This window comes from Schistocerca gregaria, chromosome X (genome assembly GCF_023897955.1).
Source record: "Schistocerca gregaria isolate iqSchGreg1 chromosome X, iqSchGreg1.2, whole genome shotgun sequence".
Taxonomy (NCBI): Eukaryota; Metazoa; Arthropoda; class Insecta; order Orthoptera; family Acrididae; genus Schistocerca; species Schistocerca gregaria.
In genome coordinates this window covers 803,477,402-803,497,435 of record NC_064931.1, presented here as the reverse complement: position 1 = coordinate 803,497,435, position 20,034 = coordinate 803,477,402, and the positions used below count along the sequence as shown (strand labels likewise).

Below are 20,034 nucleotides of genomic sequence, written 5' to 3'. Positions count from 1 at the left end.
ACATACCTTTGTATGGTGTTATATTGCATTTAAATCAGTTTATTAATTTTAGTTTTGTTCTTTACTTTGTAGGTCAGAGCCGAGAAGCCCATTAACGACTGATGTTAGCGTTGGACCAGATGAAATTTTAGGTTCAGATGATGATGAGCAAGAAGATCCAAAAGATTACTGCAAAGGTAAATATTGATGCTGTGTTTACAGTATAATCATAATCAACTATGTGTGCATGCTCATGTGCATTGGAGAGCTAGTGGTTGTGAATTTATGTGTGTGCTGATATTGCATAAATGTGTGTGTGAAGCTCATAATGAATGTTTTGCTATTATGAAGGTTAAGAAGGTAAGAACAGTCTTAAAATTATAACAACAAAAAAAGATGTGTAGCAGCTAAGATTATTGGAGTATAAGAAAGGAGAAAAGGAAAAAAAATATATTTGAAATGGCTAATATGATCTGCTATACTGCAGTTTTGAGGTGACTGATGCTTTGGAATCTTCTAAGCTAAACACAAGGAATGATAGTGTGATGACCTGTGCTTGCAGTACATTTAGAAATTTGAGCAGTTGAAAATTGTTGAGTCTTTTGTGGCTATTTGTTGACGTATTCTCCATCAGAATTGTGTAGATTTGATGTGGGTATACATAAACTGTTCAGAATATCCTGTAAATATTTCATCTAATATATTATACAGTGTCTTAAAGAAAATTAAAGAAAAAGGTGGATTTTTCAGGTATTAAAATTCTCAAAAAATTGTACTAAACTTTTGCTCAAGGTTTGTGTTGTGGGTTTGAAGTTATGGAATTCAGAACTTCTTGCAATAAAAAATTATAATGTTTCCTTTGTTCTCACATAGTGATGTGACACAGTGATTAAGATACTTGATTATCATGGAAGCAACATGGGGGTATGAAACAGATGCCCAGCTATCCAAATTTAGGTTTCTGTGCTATTGCACTTTCTGTTGTGACTTCAGTTCAACATTACTAATCTTCAGTCTCTTCCACCACTTTAAGTACTGTGTTCATTTTGATTTGTGGCATGTGAGATAACTTGAAAAAGAGAACTGGAAATTCGTGTCTCTCTTGTCACAGGATTGGAGAGTTTTCACAAAGATGTTGAATCTACCCAATTCAACAATTATCATCAAATTGGAAGTGTGGAAAGAAGTCAAAAGTAGAGTAGAGTACATTAAATACACAATAATTTTTGTTTATTTTCTTCTCCAAGGTAATTGTCTACAATAAAAGTGAAGTCATATTGTTTGTAAAACTACCAAAAACAAAAATCCAAAATAGTATTCTGCAATCAATTTGATTTATTAGATGAGTATACTGTCATGAAATATGCAAAGCAATAAAAATATTAAGGAATAACAGAATGCTGATATTTACTCTACTAACGTTAAACAAAATAATTTTTTAAAATATTTTTGATACATGAGAACAGAATAATTACCATTCAGAAATTTCATAGTTTGGGATGGTAACATCTGTAAACAGGGAAGTTACTGTTAACATTCCATGATTTATTATGTCAGAGTTTAAAATACACCAGCTCCAGGGTAAACCCTAATAATTTTGATACTTCCTCAAAGTACAGAGTTTTTCATTCATTAAGGCAAAATAACACTGGTGATGTGTGTGTAGATAAATAACAATATTATTGTTCTTTCACCAAATTCCTCCACCTTTCTAGTAAAGTACGTTGTTGTAGGTGTGGGTCAGGGATAAAGAACTACAAATCTAAAGGGCTCGGGTTGGATCCTCAGTTAGTCCTAAGATTTTTAGCCATCACTTGTGACTTCTTTCACCTCTGTCAGAGTTTGCACTGTGATTCAGAAATCACATTAAACTAAAGGTCGCCGTATAACTAGATAGGTAAGTTGTTTGAAAAGATTGGAGGAAGGTAATGGCATACCACCTCCGGCAGGACCATGCGTAGTAAAGCAGTGTCCTGTTAAAAAGGTAATGCCAACACCCAAGTAATGTGATGTTACAAAATATTTCTATATTTCTTGCCAATAATAAAGACTTTGGTGACAAAGTGAACTCCTGTGACCATTATGAGTGTCCATGCTACACACCTGTCTACTCTCTCTCTCTCTCTCTCTCTCTCTCTCTCTCTCTCTCTCTCTCTAAAACTCGTTCACTCTGTGATTATGTCTTGTTTTGATGAGGGGAAAGTTTGATTGTTACAGATGAGACAAAAGTGGTGGTTGTTGTTTGTTGTATCTTATCTTTAATTTTATATTGTGGTGTGCTTATTATATTATTTTCAAGTGTTCCTGTATTCTAGTACCAATATGAGCATTAAGAATCATGAGTTCTGGTTAGCTCACTCGCTAAATTACATGTTATGAAACAGTATGTAACAGTGTACGCACCAACAAGATGCTGAAGACAGCAAGATATCAGCAAACTCAACAAGATGTGCTACCATTTGACATGGTTTTGAAGCTGTTTGGGGACATGGCTATTTCAGTTTTAAGTGCATTGACAGTTTATAAAGTGCCATGAACAGAAGCACATTGTGTGAGTTTGCTGTAATCTTTGTGCCTGTGGCATTTCCTTGTAGGGTATGCTGTTAAATTTTTTTTTAATAATATTTAGTGAGCAGCTCAGTGTGAATGTTAATCATGGTTTATGGTGCTATTATTGACCCTGGAATATGTAAACATTTGAAGGTGGCACATAAGCTGAAACTAGTTGTGTACATAACTTGTCCAAGAACATGTACAAGGTTATACTGAAAAGCAATGCCTCGTAATTTTTTATATGAAAACTGTCCAAGCTTTTCAGATAAAACAAGCATTATTAACATTCTGTATCTTTATTCTTTGTGTCCACACATTTGTAGCCCTCTGCCACTAGGAGGCTCCTTATTGTAGTGTATATGTCAGGACATTGGAAACAGTATGCTGTAATCAAATTTTGAATTTGAAGAGTTCATCCACATATGGCGCAGCCTCTCCTTCAGCATGACAATTCCAGGAAACACAGGAGCACTGCAACATCTGCAACAGTCAGACGCTTTTGAGTTTACCTTCTACATCTACATCTACATCTACATCCGTACTCCGCAAGCCACCTGACGGTGTGTGGCGGAGGGGACCTTCATTGATCATTGTCCATACAATCTCAACTTGGCCCCACCTGATTTTCATCTGTTTCCAAAACTTAAATAACACCTTTGAGGGCTTCAGTTTGATAGTTATGAAGCTGTGCAAATGGAGATGAGGTTGTGGCTCCGTCAACATCATCAAACATTCTACAGTAATAGTATCAACAAGCTGGTTGCTCGTTGGGAGAAATGTATTCATCTCCAGGGTGACTAAGTTGAGAAGTAAATATGTTGATACAAAGAGTAAAGGTTTAGAATGTTAATAACGCCTGTTATATTTAAGAAATCTTACGTGTTTTCCCTTTTTAAAAAATTGGAGTCATTACTTTCCGGCATGCCCTTGTATTAAAAACATTCATCCCAAAAGGCAAACTGTCACCCTTATTCAACAAACTCAGGCCTATTGTTACTGGGCATAAGTGCTCTTGCTGATATACAGGCTGGTTCAAATTGTAACTTGGAACTAATACCAAAGTTCATCAAGGTTTGATGCTTCACAAAAAGGGAAATCAGAAGGTAGCCCAGCAAAGGAAAGGGGAATGAGCTTGAAAATGTCAGGTTCTTTCAGAAAGAGCTTGTCAATGAAAAAGATGATTTATGCACTTATGAAAACTATAATTATGGGGAAACTCCTGAAAGGCAAAAGAAACATTTCAGTTTTGGTGCCATGATCTGTTGCAAATTTCAGCAACATCCAGGAAACAACAGTTTCATTGAAGTGACAATGAATTGGCAACATGGCCAGAAGTGCGAAAAAGTGATGGTCAGACTTGGTGCTACAGTAGATTCTGAGAAACAAAAGATAACATAGGGGGACACCATCAGACTGATAGGTAAGAACACTTGGTTAGCTACTGGGAGAAAACAGCTTGAGGTTGCACTAGTTGGAGGTAACTGCTGTGATTTATCATCATTTCATGATAGAAAGAGTTGAAGGTGGTGGTATGATGAGACGATATGGTGTACTAATCAGAACACTACACAATCTGTTGGTGATTGAGTATGTCCCTGTGTTCAGATGAATACAAGAAGTACAGGGTGTTCATAACTAAAGTTCTAGTTTCAAAACACTGTTTCGAGAACCACTGCTGAGAATGACATCAAATTTGAACAGCATATTGCTGATTCAGGGAAAAGGACACAAAAATTTTATCAACGTTGGCACTGTAAACTTCTTACCATAAATGGGTTTGGCTACAGATGACAGATGAATGGCAGTATGATGGCAATGGTCTGAGTTGGACATTACACCATCCTTACTGATTCAATGTGCATGACTGCACAAGTTTGGCAGTCAAAACTTGTGGCATTGTTAATTAGGTAAGCCCATCCACCATGGCGAGGTCATACCACATCGGATGGGAAAAATTGGTTTTTAGTTGTCACACCATAAAAAGCTAAGTGACATTGGTTTCTAATTGTCCTGGGGCCAAAAATTGCATAAGAAGCAAAGTGATATTGGTTTCTAATTAACTGGGGGCAAGACATGTTTAGTATGCTGTCCACTGTGTTTTGCCACAAATTAAAATCAAGAAACAGCATGTTCCACAACAGATCGGAGTGTCCCGTTTGTTACATTCAGAGTACACTGCACACTGTGTGCCTTCAATTTGGCTGCATTTGTAATTGGAGCACTAAACACATCATCTTTCAGACAGACCCACAGCCAGAAATCGCATGGGTTAAAATCAAGTGATCGTAGTGGCTGGACTGTAGGGAAGTGATGGCTGATAATCCTAGCATTTCCAAAGTGCCTCTGCAGCAGCCACTATACTGGCTGCACAATGTGTGTAGGAGCCTCATATTCATAAAAATGATTCTACCCACACATCTACACAGTTGAAGGGTTCTAATGATGTTGGTTTGCAAATGACTCTCATAGTGTTTACCAGCTACGACACAGGTAAAGTGACCTACAGTACTTGCCACCTGACAAAAATACAGCTCAACAATAAACGATGCCATCAAATTGCATCATGCGGTCATCTTTTTCGAATGAAGCGGTATGGGTAGATGTGTGTGAGGATTTTCCATTGCCCATAATCTGCAATTCTGCATGTTGACATGTCCTTGGAGATGGAAATGGGCTTCATCTGTCCACAAAATGTTCTGTGGCTATTTATTGTTCACTTCCATGTGTCCAAGCAATTCCTGAGTGAATGTCTATCTCGCTGGTAGGTCATCAGGAAGCAATAGCTGAATGTGGGTCACTTTATATGGATAGCAATGCAGGATGTTTTGTGGGATTTTATGCACTGTGCTCACAGGTATGTTAAGCATTTGGGCAATTCCCTATGCAATGCATGTTTGTGCACCACCACTCGACCCCTCCTGCAGTGCTGTGGCCACATCTTCGACAGACGATGTTTTATAATACAACGTCTGAGCCCTTCTTACGTACGGTTTAGTTAGCAGAAAGCTAAAACTCACCTCGCCGTCTGCTTAAATTCCTTAGCTTGTTGTGGGCTTTAATGATCGTGTACTATAAGCCCATCGGTTCCTATAGAGTAGAGTTCATATTTGTGCTTTACATTCTGAACTCTTATTGTTAGCTAAAGGTTTTATTTTGTACCTGCGTCTGTCAGTGTACAATACTCAGTATTTACGTTTATTAGTGTCGTTTAGATTCGATACGTTGATGGTAGCAGTTTTTATAGTAAGCGTGCACTTTTTGGAGAAAGCGACAGTGCGGAACTGAGTCGAATGCCTTTCGAAAGTCGATAAATATGGCATCAACTTGGGAGCCGGTATCTAGAGCCTGTTGTATATCATGCACAACGAGGGCCAGCTTGTTCTTGCATGACCGCTGTTTCCTAAAACCGTGCTGGTTTCTGCAGATTGAGTGTCTCAGAGTCTAGAAAGGTCATTATGTCTGAACACAAAATATGTTCCATGACTCTACAACAAATAGATGTCAGTGAAATTGGCCGGTAATTATGTGCATCCAATTTTCTACCCTTTTTATAGATTGCTATGACCTGGGCCTTCTTCCAGTCCCATGGAACTTTCCGCTGTTCCAATGATCTCTGATAGATGATGGATAAGAATGGTGCTATATTTGTAGCATAGTCAACATAAAATCTTACGGGGATGCCATCTGGGCCGGACGCCATCTGGACCAGACGCCTTTCTGGCGTCTAAGGATCTTAACTGTTTTACAATCCCAGATACACTAAACACTATGTCAGCCATCCTTTTGTTTGTTCGATAATTGAAAGGGGGAATGGTGCTGCAGCCCTCTACCGTAAAATAGTTTTTGAAGGCTAGGTTTAGAATTTCAGCCTTCTGTTTATCATCATCACTTACATTACCCGTACTGTCAGCAAGAGAAGGTATTGAATTATATGGAGCGTTGATAGATTTTTACGTACGACCAAAATTTTTTATGGTTATGTTTAGAATCTGCAGATAAAATATTGCTTTCAAATTAGTTAAAAGAATCTCTCCTTGTCCTTCTGACAGCTGCTTTCATTTTACATAATTTCTGTTTGTCAGCAGGGCAGTGACTACATTTAAAATGACTGTGCAAAATTCTCTGCTTTCTTACCAACTTCCTAATATGTTTGTTGTACCAAGGTGGATCCTTTCCCTCCCCTATACTGAACTGATCTTTGATAGGAAATGGTTATATTCGGCTACTTGGAGACCAGTTGCAGCCATGCGAGGGCTTCATATTCCCAAAAAACAATATATTTTTGTGGATGACAATTTACCATGACACTGGGCTGCAATTGTTTGCGATGGGTGTGAACAACATTCTGGGCAATGAAAGTTAATTATTTGGCCACCCAGATCGCCAGACATGAGCCGCATTGAATATTTTCAGCAACACTCCCACTGTTACGGCTATCTATAGAGACAGCATGGCTCAGTATTTCTGCAGGGGCTTACAACAACTTGTTAGTCTGTGCCACTTTGAGTTGTTGCACTGTGCCAGGCAAAAGATGATCTGACAGTATATTAGGAGATATCCCATGACTTATGTCACCTCATTGTATATGCCATGGCAGTGTGAGGTGTACAGGCACCGTGTTGAATAATAAACTATCTAGATCAGTCTACTCCTCCAGGAAGCTTCTACTTACAGTACTTGAAATATTATGGGGGTAATTTTGAGTTAGCAGTGTAATTTAAAACAAAATTGTTTTTAATGTGTTGGAAGTCAGTGTAGATTAAGTAACTACATAGGTTAAAAGGCTTATGATATGTTTACTCCCTCTTTTATAATGTTGGAACTCTTTGAAAACTGATGTAATCATTTGCTTTAAGATATATGTTTGGTTCATATTTGCATCAATATAAAAAGTCCTGTATCATGAAAATGATTCAGTAGATAAATAAATAAACTGATTAGTTAATGAAATAATCAGAAGAAAGCTTTGTAAAGGGAAGAGAAGTGTTTGGCTGCGATTAAAAACTCGCTTAAGTTCTAAAATGTGTTAAATTATAAGCTACTAGAATTTGATGATGAAGAAAACCAGAATTTTTTGTGCAGAATTGATTTTTTCCCCCTACATCCTGCACAAATGTGTTGAACTTCAACAACAAATACAAAAAAATCACGTGGTTATTATTATTATTATTATTATTATTATTATTATTATTATTATTTAAATATGGCCAGCTCAGGACCACATGATACAGCTAATTTATGACATGATTTTTAAAAAATTTATTTTAATTATTTATTTACTTATTTGCTTTCCAATACTTCTTCATTCTTGCTCTCTGTTGTCCTCTTCTTTCTTCTGTCCATGTCACTCCTCTCTTCTTTTGTGTTTCTTCTGGAAACCCATGACCTTTTTCCTGAATTTATGTCTGTCTTCTAGGTCTTTGTATGTTATTCCCAACTCCTGCAGAGTTTTGTTAACATCTTTAAACCATGAAATATGGGTTTTTGTTTTTTGATCAAAGAAGTTGAATATTTTTTTGATCAGCCTCTTACTATATATTCTTTTTAACTAGGCTATAAAATGTAATCCTCAGCTCCCTTGTGGTATTTATTACATTCTATTTTTTCCCCATACACCATTTTGTTGTTTCTCAATTTTCAAATCCCATTTTCGCACTTTGAATCCAAATTTTTTTTATTATTCATTTTCTTTCTTCTTCGAATCACATAGTTACGCTGAAACATAATCTCTCAGAATTTTTTATGTGAAATCTTGTAAAATTTTTGAAATAAAACAGATGTTACTAATATTCTAAATCTTTATTCTACATGTCTAACTATTTATTTCTTGACAATAAATATATTTGTCCCAACAAGAGACGTGTGTGTCAATACTATTATCGTAGAGAGTTTGACTTTGTTGACAGAGCCACAACTTCACCTTAGCTTGATCACCATCAAAGTGGAGTCCTCAAAGGTGTTCTGTAAGTTTTGCAAACTGATGAAAATCAGGTGGTACCAAGTCTGGACTTCATGGAGGATGATAGTGATTTGAGGGTCATTCCTAAGTCATGGTAACTATGTGACAACTTGAGAATTCCACAATGCGCATTGAACTGGTATGGTAGTGTGTATCTGAATGCCAAGATAAAATAGAGTTCCAATCCGGGAGGCCAGGCAAAAGTTGAAATGAAACAACACAGATTTGAACTCTGTGTAAATTTATTGTGCATGAGTAAAAATGGAAGAAAAATAAATCAAAATCAACTACTGTGCTTCAAAATAGTCCATGAGTGCATACATACAGTGTTGCCAATGACAGAGAAAGAGTTGAATGCCAGTGTGTACCTCCTGTCGTCAAATTGTCATGAGGACATTCTCCCTGCTTGCAAAGTGCCTCCCATGCAGTGGTCCCGTCAGTTGTGGAATAAGGTAAAAGTTGCATGCACTGACATCTGGTGAGTATGTTGGGTCAGGTATGATCCATCTTGTAACAGGGCCGGTCTCACACTGTGTGTTTCAGGTGTTGGTACCGAGCCATCCTCACATGCAGTCGCGATCTGCTGTTTGATTTTGGTAATGTTTGCCACAGGCGTACAAATGTATTTATTGTGATAATGGTGATACCGCACGTTCAAGTGATATACCATAGTTGCCATGACTTGTGGAGTGACCGTAGTAGTTAAGTTACTCACTGCCTTGTTACACACTATAGTTCAGTGCTCTCTAGTGACAGAGAGCTGCAAATATTTAGACACAAAAGACTAAAGATGTAGGATGCTAATAATATTTGTTTTTATATAAAAAGCTTTGAGAGTTTTCAAATAGAAAATTCGGAAGCATTAGTGTTCAGCTGTGTTTATTTTGAGGCATTGTGAAGTATAAAAGTGCCCAGTTTTAATCACCACATTGTAATGTTTTGGTTTCATATTAATATATGAGGATTTTATTATTCCAATTTTCTTTGTTAACTGAATGCAGTTTCCATTTTTCTGGTTCTGTTCATGTTAGCTGCCTTGTCCAGAGCACTTGGGTCGATAATTGTTGTCAACTGTACAAATTCTGAAACTTTATTTGGCAATATTATGACTCCATACATTGTGTTGCATCTTTAACGTTGGCAATGTATACACTTTTTTCAGACCTAATTTGTAATCCAATTCCTTTTCTTTCTTTACTTTCTTTATCTCTCACTTCTTTCTCCCCCCCCCCCCCCCCCCTCCCCCACTGCACCCCATGTGTTGCAGAATGTTTACCTGTTTCATTGGATCTTGCAGGTTCTCTGCTAAGGCAGCTGAATCATCAGCAAAAGCTAACAGTCTGTTTCAAGGTTTTCTCTCTTTCTTCCAAGTTTCACTGTATTTATTCCCTCTTCTTCTGTTGTTTTTCTGTGCTACTGTTTCCAGATCGCAACTAAATAATAATGGAGGCAGTCCATCTGCAAATGCCTGTTTTAATGTCAGAAAGTTTTGATATATCATGTAAAACTTTTTCTTTGGAAATTGTATTGCTCATTATGTGCATAATGTGCCATTGTTTTATTGTCAGCTCCAATTTGTTCTTGGACACTAAATAGTGTATCTCTGTCAATTGAATTGTAGGCTTTTTAAAATCAACAAACAATATGTGAGTATTTTGTGCCCAAAGCTTCTTATACCTAATTAAGAGCTTTAGGTTTAATAACTGTCCGACACGTGATCTTTCTCTCCTGAACCCACCCTGGTATTCTCCTAATTGTTCCTCCATTTGATTTTCTAATCTGTTTTGTAAAGCTTTTGATGAGATTTTGTACATCACTTGACAGAGAGATATAACTTGGTAATCTGGTTTGTCCCATTCTTGTGTAATGGATGCCTGAGCACTGTTTTTTAATTTTTTAATTTTTAATTTGTGGACAGTAACTTGAAGTTAAATTTTTTGTGGAATTCTATTAGCCTTCCTCTGTTCTTATTTATTCTTTTGTGAGTTGGACATTCTGCAACTGTTTTTGTATATTTTTTTGTCTCCTCTTGTTTGTGCTTTGAAGTCACCCATTAGTATTTTCATATTGTTCCCTGGAATTTGACATTTCATGCTGTACAGCTTCCAAGAAGCATTCCACGTTTTTGGCATTTCTTTTATCATCTTCATTGAGCCATGACAGTTTATTAATATACATGTTTTGGTCACGCATTGAAGGGCTTAATTGAAAGGATCTCATTTGGTGAATAAAAATGTTCAATAGAAATCACCATTTGGCAGTGAACGATGACTCCTGTTCCTGGCTGTAGGATCCATTTTCTCATTGAATTCCAGCCATTTTTAACCTTAAAAATTCTATATATATCTCTGACTTTGTGTTCTCATCCGTAAATGTAGTTTCTTGGAAGGCTAAGAATTTTATTTGGCATTTCTCCAGAACTTCAATGAGTTGTTTTAATTTTGCTGGTTGTAAAAATGTGTTTGCATTTAATGTTCCAAAAAATACTTCCTTTATGCTTTTAACTTGTTATTGGGGTTAAGATTCCCAGCAGATTCCAAAGTTATATTTAGGTAAGTTTCCACCGTGCATAATCAATTTGAAATTATTGTTATAAAGCAATTCCAAACTTGTGTTTAGTAAAAGTTTTTCTGATCTTATCAGTGTTGTAATATGATGACAGGCTAAAGGCTGTAGGACATGGTAGAAATAATATCTGCAAAAATTACCATTGCTCATATTGTGATATTCCTAAGATTTAGTTAGTAAGTTAGTGAGTTCTCTATCTAAAAGGAATAAATTCTTATAAAAAGACAAAAGGCGAGAGTGTGGAAAGCTACAGCAGTGACAATAAAGTACTGCAGACTTTTGAATCGAAGAAGAGAGAGTACCATAAATGAAGAACTTTCCCTACTGGGCAATATAAATTACAATAGAACTCTGGTTATTTGGATGTAAATTATTTGAGTTTTTAAGTATCCATGGTTAGAAAGGGCAGTTTTTTGGTTTCACTTGCATGACGCCCCCCCCCCCCCCTTTTTTATTTATTTATTTATTTTTTATTTATTTTATTTATTTTTTTTATTTTTTTAGGGGGGTGTTTATTGACACTGTATTTGTTACCTGATGTTTACATTTCAACCTGCTATTAAGCATTTATGAGAGCTGGTGTGGCAAGTTTATTGACATGAAAGGAGCCATTACCATTATAATTTGAGTTCAGCTGTACATACAAGCATTAAGGAGACATACATTAAGAGAAAATACTCTCTTAAAGCTACTGGCTGCTGTTTCTACAATGGTAGGAATTTTTGTTTAAAAAACACAAGCATCATTGTTGTGTCATGTTTCTGTTTTAGTTGTGTGACGACAGTGTTCGAACTGTGCCATACGGATGATATGCCTGGGAAAATCACAACTTTAAAATGTGATTCCACTTGAAAGCAAATTAAAAGCAACAAAATACATTGATAATATGATAACAGCAAGAAAATGTGTTCAGTTGATAGTGGATATGATGTAGCTCAAACTGTTGGTGGTGATAGAAGAAACAGAAAAAAACGTTAAATTTGTGGAACAATCCATGCTTGTTCTTGTCAATAAGAAAGCTATGAAGTTGCTGGCTTCCCCAAGAACAAATTAAGCTTTTTCATGTCTGTTCTAACTGTGGTGTAATGCGGTTAGTTAGTTAGTTAGTTAGTTAGTTAGTTACATGTTCCATGGATCATTTTGCAAAATACATCATAATGGTGTGGAATGAGTCGTTTTACATTCGCATCGCAAATTAATTTTTACATATGGGTACATTCTAAAGGTTTGTAAAAAGAGACACAGATGAGAGTTAGTAATTACTACTCATCACCTTTTACACTTTGCAGTAATAAAAATTCTTATATGTAATAGAAGGAGTTAACAAGGAGAAACCTCCCCAGTCTGTTTTCAAATTTTACTTTGCTGTCTGGCAGATATTTTGTATCACTGGGTAAGTGATCAAAAATTATGTTGCAGCATTGTGGTAAAGACAACCTTAATGTGGAATTATGAATTTCATTTTTCCTTCTGGTATTGTGGGTGATCTCCACATATTATTCTTACAGCATGTTTTGTGCAATGAAGACTTTCTTTCTTAAATATGAGTCACCCCAAAACATTATTCCATATGACATCATTGAATACAAATATGCAAAATATGTCAACTTACTGATTTGTCTCTCCCCAAGATTTGCAATAATCCTGGGTACAAATATGACTCAACTAAGTTGTGTATTCTCATCAGGATGGACACCTAAGAATTTTAAAGTTTCCACCCTATTTGTTCCATGTGTTACACTTACCATTGCTGTAGTACCCCTACGTCTGCATTTTGAGTCCTACTAATATCCAAAGATTATGATGCCATAACAAAGTCAGCACTTTGCATCGATGCCACAGAAGATAACAATGTCTCACTGCATACTGCAATGTCGAATGGGAGGTGCTGGCAAAGGCATACCCTCTGTCAACTTCCCAATGCTACCGCACCAAGATGCCGATATACAACCAAGCAGAGGAATGCTTGCCCCAGTTTGCAATAAATGATTAGGATGACAGAGTTGCTTTAGATAGGGCAGCAGCACATTTCATATCTTATCCTGAACTTTAACTGTGAAAATTATGTCTGTGTACTCCAAGTGAAGAGTCTTGTCAATTTCTATGTATCGTGTGATACGTTAATATTCAGAGACAGCTGCAAGTACTCAGAAAATTTCTGTGGAAATGGATTATCCAAAGTTAAGTAAATCTTTACACCTATCTTGTAATAAAGTGAGCTAATGTTTTACATTTGATAGTTTCTACTTTTTCTCCTTTGGTGCAAGTAAAGAACCTTACATAATACAGATGATTGTGTTTTCGTCGGGCACAATAAATAGATCCCATAATTATGGGATGGACAGTTTGATAATTAAAGAAATTATTGTCAGTTGAAGGTTAGCTGAATAGGGAAAAACACATTAAAATTCTCATGTAAAGGTTGTTAGCAGGTGATGTAACAGCTGTTTGGTTTTGTGAAAAAAATTCTAGATCTGCTGGAGAAAGAGTGGAAAGAGTGTTTCACACTTGATCAAGCTGAAGAGATAAGCTACAATATTAAAATGTTAACCAGGGGAGGTAAGGGGAGAGGAAGGATTGGAGATGGGATTTTTGCTGCTTAAAGTCTATGCATGTACTGCTGAAAATCATCATGAAGAATCTCAGCAAATTACTTTTGTTACTGGTCTCACGATGAGTTTCTCCTAACAGATAAAAAGTTCATGTCTTATGGTTTGCCAAAGAAAATTTTCTCATATTGAACAACAGTTTGTTCCCTTGGCAGGTACACATTTGCAAAGGGGGGAAATAAGTGTGATATTTCTCACACCAAACATTAGAAACCTTATTTTGGCCAGTGGATCAAGGAGTTAAAAATTCTTTAAACAACATAATCAGAAACTGCCTCTTCAATAAGTGCTTCTGAATCACAGTACACACACACACACACACACACACACACACACACACACACACACACACGACACACGACATCAAACATGCTGGGCAGCCGAATCTTGAGGCACAGTTTCAAAAACTGCACTAAAGATATTTTGTAATAGCTTTCTGAACAATGAAGGTTATGATGATGGTGATGATGATGGTGATGATGATGGGTAGTACCTAACCTTTCAAATTTGGCTTAAATAGTTTTTGAACTTGAAGAGGCTACTCAGAAAGACGTTAATGATCAGATTGAGGACACAACACAGTAGAATTCGAGCTTAATGACAGCTGTCATAGGTCTTCATGGTGAAACATAAATTGGCAGAGAGCCTGGTGATGACAGAATCATTGCAGAGGAAGTTGTTTAATCAATGAAAGGTTTTGGAGCAATTGAGACTGCCTTATTTGTAGAGCAGCAGCCTTTAACTTTATTAGGTGTACTAAAAAATTGGAGGGTCTACATGGCTACTCGGCACCATGCACTGAAAATGACTTAATTTGTAATCTACAAATTTTTTTAAAAGTAGCCAAGTTCTGTAACTCTTGGTTATAATATAAAATGTTTTTAAGGTAAAATGATTATTTGTTATTATTATTGCACAAATATTGATCAGTTCTACATGCAATTAAAGGGTTTGTGGCATTAACTGAATTTTATGCTGGTGCTTGGCAGAGCACGTCAGCAGTATTAAAAAGAAAGTTCTTTCCTAATGTTCTACAAAATTATTTTTCCCTGACTTCAAAATCTGCTGCATAAAATTATTGTTATTTGGTCACAAACTCTCTTTTGGCTACTTATTCAGTTGTCACCTAATGATGGCCTAAGAAGCTGTAAAAGCTGATTCATGACCAAATAAAAAATACTTTTGAACACCATTAGGAAAGTGTTTCCTTTTTAATAGTAAAGGTTTTCTGTCTCAAATACATATGCATTTTTAAACTTTCGATCATCTGAGTATTTGGATTTTCCACGGTTGCTCAGGCCTTAACATTACCAGTCAGTCAGGACTCAATTAGGTTTGATAAAAGAGAAGTATGGTTAGTGGGGAACTGACGATAGAGGCGAGGAATTTTAAATCTAGTTGTGTGGGAGGTTAATGGAAACAAAGTAATAATATGATATTGAAATTGGAGAGGTTAACATAAGATACTTCTAGACAGATGTTGCTGTACTGAACATATTTTTCTTTCTCCTCTAATAACACAAAATTTGGTTGTTACTTAATTCTTGTCAACAAGAGACTATTTTCCATTTTTCGTAAAATTACACCTGTAAGCTATTGACTTCAGCAAGCTATCACAAGTAAAATAAAAGTAACATGTCAGAAATTCTAAAACATACAGAAACACTTATGAAAATGATGACAGCTAATATTATTTAGGGTTTTGAAAAGAGTGTTGCAGGAGTAAGGATTGATAACACAAAGTGATGGCATATACGTGCTGAAAAAGGCCTCTGTTGTTCCAAAATCAGTCAGTCGAAAGCCAGCGAATGAAGTGTGATGTGAAAAAAAGTTCCAATATGCCGCATCATTTTCCAGTGTACAATATCAGCATGATAGTTTGAATGGGGCCAGTGGAGAGAGGTAGGTTACATGTGAAGACAACCAGGTTCTGGTCCATGTGTTGTGACCATGACATTGGTCAACACAGCAATACCAGACTGTACGTATTTCAGATTTGAGTTAAATCTGCTGCACTGCAATAAGTGCAGATCAGCTTGCATCAGTGGCTTGAGGCTGTCTACTGAAGGTGGACTGATTGGCAGCACGCATGCCATTTTGTCAACAAACTTTTTTGAAAAACAGAAATGCCCCGGCTTGGAATAGGAGCTATGAAGGTGATAGCAGTTCTAGAGCATCCACTGTTGATCCATCTGACAGAAAAATGTCAAATGTGAACTCCTAAAAGCTGGACATAAACATTGATAGGTTTTGAGACTTACATATTGCCCCTCCTTCAGACAACACATGCTGTGTTTTAGCAGGACAATTCCAAGTCTCATTTGGTGCAGAATGTGCAACCTCTCTTTGTAGGACAACTAGCATTGCTGTTTCCTTAACCAGAAATGTCATCTGATGTGTCACCAATTGCATATTTCTGTGATATTGTTGGTCTGTAATTTCTTTGTTGTGGTATTTTGGTAACTACTGCTACTGATTTGTGGATTCACATGTAAACTGTACATAGGGGGCTACACCAGGAACATATCCAGGTCATGACATTTTTTATCGTATCTCTCAGATGCCAATGCTCTTCCTTTGACTAAAGTTCTGGGTAGCGAATGTGTGGCATTTGTCATTCACATTCCCCCCTCCCAACACAAACCCCATTAAGGTTAGAGAAGGTCAGTTTCCCAGATGAAAACTCACCATCTCAGAAACCACTTATTGAAACAAATTGGAGATAAAAAATAGAATACATAAGTATTCAAATTACACTAGTAACTGCTGAAGCATGCAGGCAGCTCTAGATCATCCTTCTCCAAGAAAGCAGTCATCCTCACATAATAACAGGAACCAATCATTGTTCAAAGCCCAAGTAGAAACTAGAAATTTTCAAGAAAATGTGAAGCTTTTAGTGAAAAGATAAGATATACATACAGTAGGAGGGGAAACATTATACGTGGTATGAACCAGAGTGAGTCTGTGAAATTATACGAATTGATTTGCCTCTATGGGCAATAAACCATTGCTTTCATTGTGGATGCGCAAATACATTTGACCTTCTATGGAAATCTCAAAGTAGTGAGCATGGAGGACATGGAAGGGGACTTGCAGGTAGGTGGCACTAATTGGGAAAGTGGGTTGGCTGGGAGGCATGCCGAGATAGTCTGTGCAGTTGCGATAAACAGTGTGAGTGGATGGCTGAGTTATTAATGCAAGTGCCTTGTCAGTAGACCATCTCGGGCTCAAATCCTGGTCTGACACACATTTTCACTCATTGCCATTGATTCCGCATTAAGTCCCGATGAAGCTGACACCAGTACTTCCTTTCCTTTCCTTTCCTTTCCTTTCCTTTCCTTTCCTTTCCTTCCCCTCCCCTCCCCTCCCCTCCCCTCCACCTTCAATTTACACATTATATGAATTGGATTAAGTAGAAAAGGTGAATTGTTATTAATTGTTGAATGTGTCTTCTGGTTAATAGATTCTGATAGACCTGTTGTATGCTCCTGCAAAGACAATCACAATTCAGTACTGTGAGAATACCGTGATCTTACAGTGGTGACAGTAATCCAATAGCAGCTTTAATTATCTAGTAGTGAGTAGAAAAACTAAACGTACTGTACTGGTGGAAAAAGTCATGAAGTAACCCTCAGTTGTTGTTTGTCACCTGATTCAAACGGCTAGCTTACCAGACAGATGCAAAAGAAATATTTATAACTGCTGACTGTATGGAGATCCAGCATTTTTTAATCTCTTCAGAGTCGGGGATTAGCAGCCTCAATGTTGCAGCAACAGTGGTTCCCAAAGTCAAAAAGTTTATTGATAATGCTAGGGAAGTATTTGTCTTTACTAACATTTAATTCAAATTTCAGAAATTTAAAAAGGTTGTGATCAGAAAGAGAGAAATAATTACAATGTAATATAATAAAAAATGACACGCAGCCACCATGGTTAAATGATACTGTTTACAGGGTAATATGTAAGACATAAATTGATGTATTGTCACTTCAAAAGAGAAGGTGAGAGACTGTATTTGAACCATATAATAATTCCAGCAATTAAAGCTTGGTGAAAGATCACAGACAAAAAGAAAAGAAAAAACACCATACTAATTTACAGTTTGATGGCATTGAAATGCACATGTCAAATAGAAACTACTTGAAGCAGATAAGACACTAGGTCTCAGTGGAACTCCTACTAGATATAGAATTGAAACTCCTACTAGATACTGAATTGAATTGATAGAGGAAAATTTTCACTTACATGGGTCATATTTATCAAGAATGTCTTCCACAATGAACAGACCCATATGATTGGCAGAAAGCTTGGCTCACTCCAGCGTACAAGAATGGTAACTGCATGCCTACACAGAATTAAAGACCAACATCTGTGTGTTATGGTATCTAAGAGCATACCATAATCCCAAACATAACATCATCTGCCAAGGGAAGGAAACTTTTCTCATAGAAACACCATTATTCACACAACTTGCCATTGTCTCTCAATGATTCTGAAAATGTGAAACTATTGCTATATGATCACAAGGAAATTCAGAATGGCATATACAGTATTTCTGGTTGATGTACTGGAAGACAGCTCTCTTCAAATGGGGATAAATCCAAAACAATGCTTACAAGCAAGAGAAAGAACCAAACGATAATACTTTGAGATTAATGGTGAACTTCAAAAAGCCCATCAAATCATTTAAAAATATAGGAGTAACATTATGAAATCACACAAAGCAGAACAGCCACAATCAGTAATAGGGAAGGTGATTAAGACACTTAAATTTGTTGATATGATTCTGGGAAAGTGCAGCACTTTTGTTAGGGAGACCATATACAAGACTCTAGTGTGACCTATTCAAGAGTAATGCTCTGGTATTTGGGATCCCTATCAAGTAGACTCAATAATATATGTAGAGCAATCCACACACATTTTACTGGACTTGTTTCATGTAGATTAGCTTGCACAAAAGTGTAGCTGAGGCGAAGAATCTTGAATTAAATAGGAATTGGTGGAAGAAAGGAGTCATTGTTCTCACAAAATCTGTCATATAAACTTAGAGAATGAATAGTTTAGGGGGACTGTTTAACAAGCCTTCTGGCTTCATCATATACAGGGTGTCTCAGGAGGAATGGACAGTAATCAGTGATGTGACAGGAACGATCATTTGAAGCAAAAATTTGTAGTAAACATGGGCTCTGAAGTGTATAACTATGAACACTTGTTACTCTTTGATACTGTGAAACAAATCTCTTCTACAGCAAGCTCTTTACTTTCCATATTTTGGGAAGAGGTAGTATCGACCAAAGCCACAAAAAATTGTTTAAACATGGGCTCTAAAATGTGTGCTTTAAGAGTTGTGAGCTCTTCTTTAGTAGAAGAGATCTGTTTACTAGACTTAATGAGTTTACTAGACTTTTTTGCTTGTGACATGGAATGGTTAAAATTGATACATAGTACTCTCAGCCATCTTCTTAGCAGTGATATGCAGATCATGTATGTAGATATAATCATGTGTTCCATAGATCATATTCATGATAAATATTATGATTTGAAATGTATCATTTGTACAATAGTTGCTTGAAAATAAATTTATATGGCAAAATATTGGGAATTTGCAGGTAGGGGCTATTTATTTCATCAAAACTTTATCTGCAGACGAGATGCTGAGAAATTTTAAACTTAATTTGAAAGCACTACTATGATATGGCAAACTTTTAGTTTTGTTTGATTGCCATAGATTTATAAACCTGTATATTTACTCCGTTCTTTGCCAAAGTGACTGCCTTTGAGAAGTCAAAAAAATTCCATCTTAAATTGTATCACATCTTTCTTTTTGTGCTCAGTGCAAGTCCATATAGCAGTTTCAATAGAGCAACCCATTTGAAATCCTAGCTCTGACTGATGACAAGCACTGAGTGTATATCCTTTTCGAAAGTGGTCCTTTTTATACATTTTATTTGTACTTTTTAGTGTTTACTGATTGATTGGCTTGCTTATGTATTTGTCTCAAAATAAAGGTTTTATTTGTGTTAAGGGACTAGCTCTAGAGAAATGGCAGCTAGGGTACAGCTCTCCATATAATCTGTAATGATGTATGTACTGGATCACTTCCAGGTCATAGTGCTTAAAACACTCCTGAACCCTCCTCCCCCTGGTCCCTCCCTAGTGCCTAGTGCTAGAACTCTTGACTACTTGAAATCTCATTTCATGGCTCTGCTGCATACCACATATTTGTGTCTCCAGACTACTTTTAAACTATTGTGCATTGTGAACAGCAGTTGCAGAGGGCTAGCACTGAGCATAAAATTTACCAAGTAGAAATGGCATTTGTCCAGTTTTTATTTGATGTGGTGTACCATATAACACATTCCTACC

The 20,034-nt window shown here is 36.6% G+C and overlaps 1 protein-coding gene across 6 annotated transcripts in view; it reads left to right on the top strand.

Moving 5' to 3' along the window:
• Positions 1-20,034, top strand: part of LOC126297438 (SRSF protein kinase 3-like) — a 367,448-nt gene that overhangs the window by 145,683 nt on the left and 201,731 nt on the right. For all 6 annotated transcript variants that reach the window (XM_049988286.1, XM_049988284.1, XM_049988287.1 and 3 more), the window contains one exon: positions 73-176. In XM_049988286.1, the coding sequence (XP_049844243.1) occupies positions 73-176 (104 nt within the window). The remainder of the gene's footprint in view (positions 1-72; positions 177-20,034) is intronic.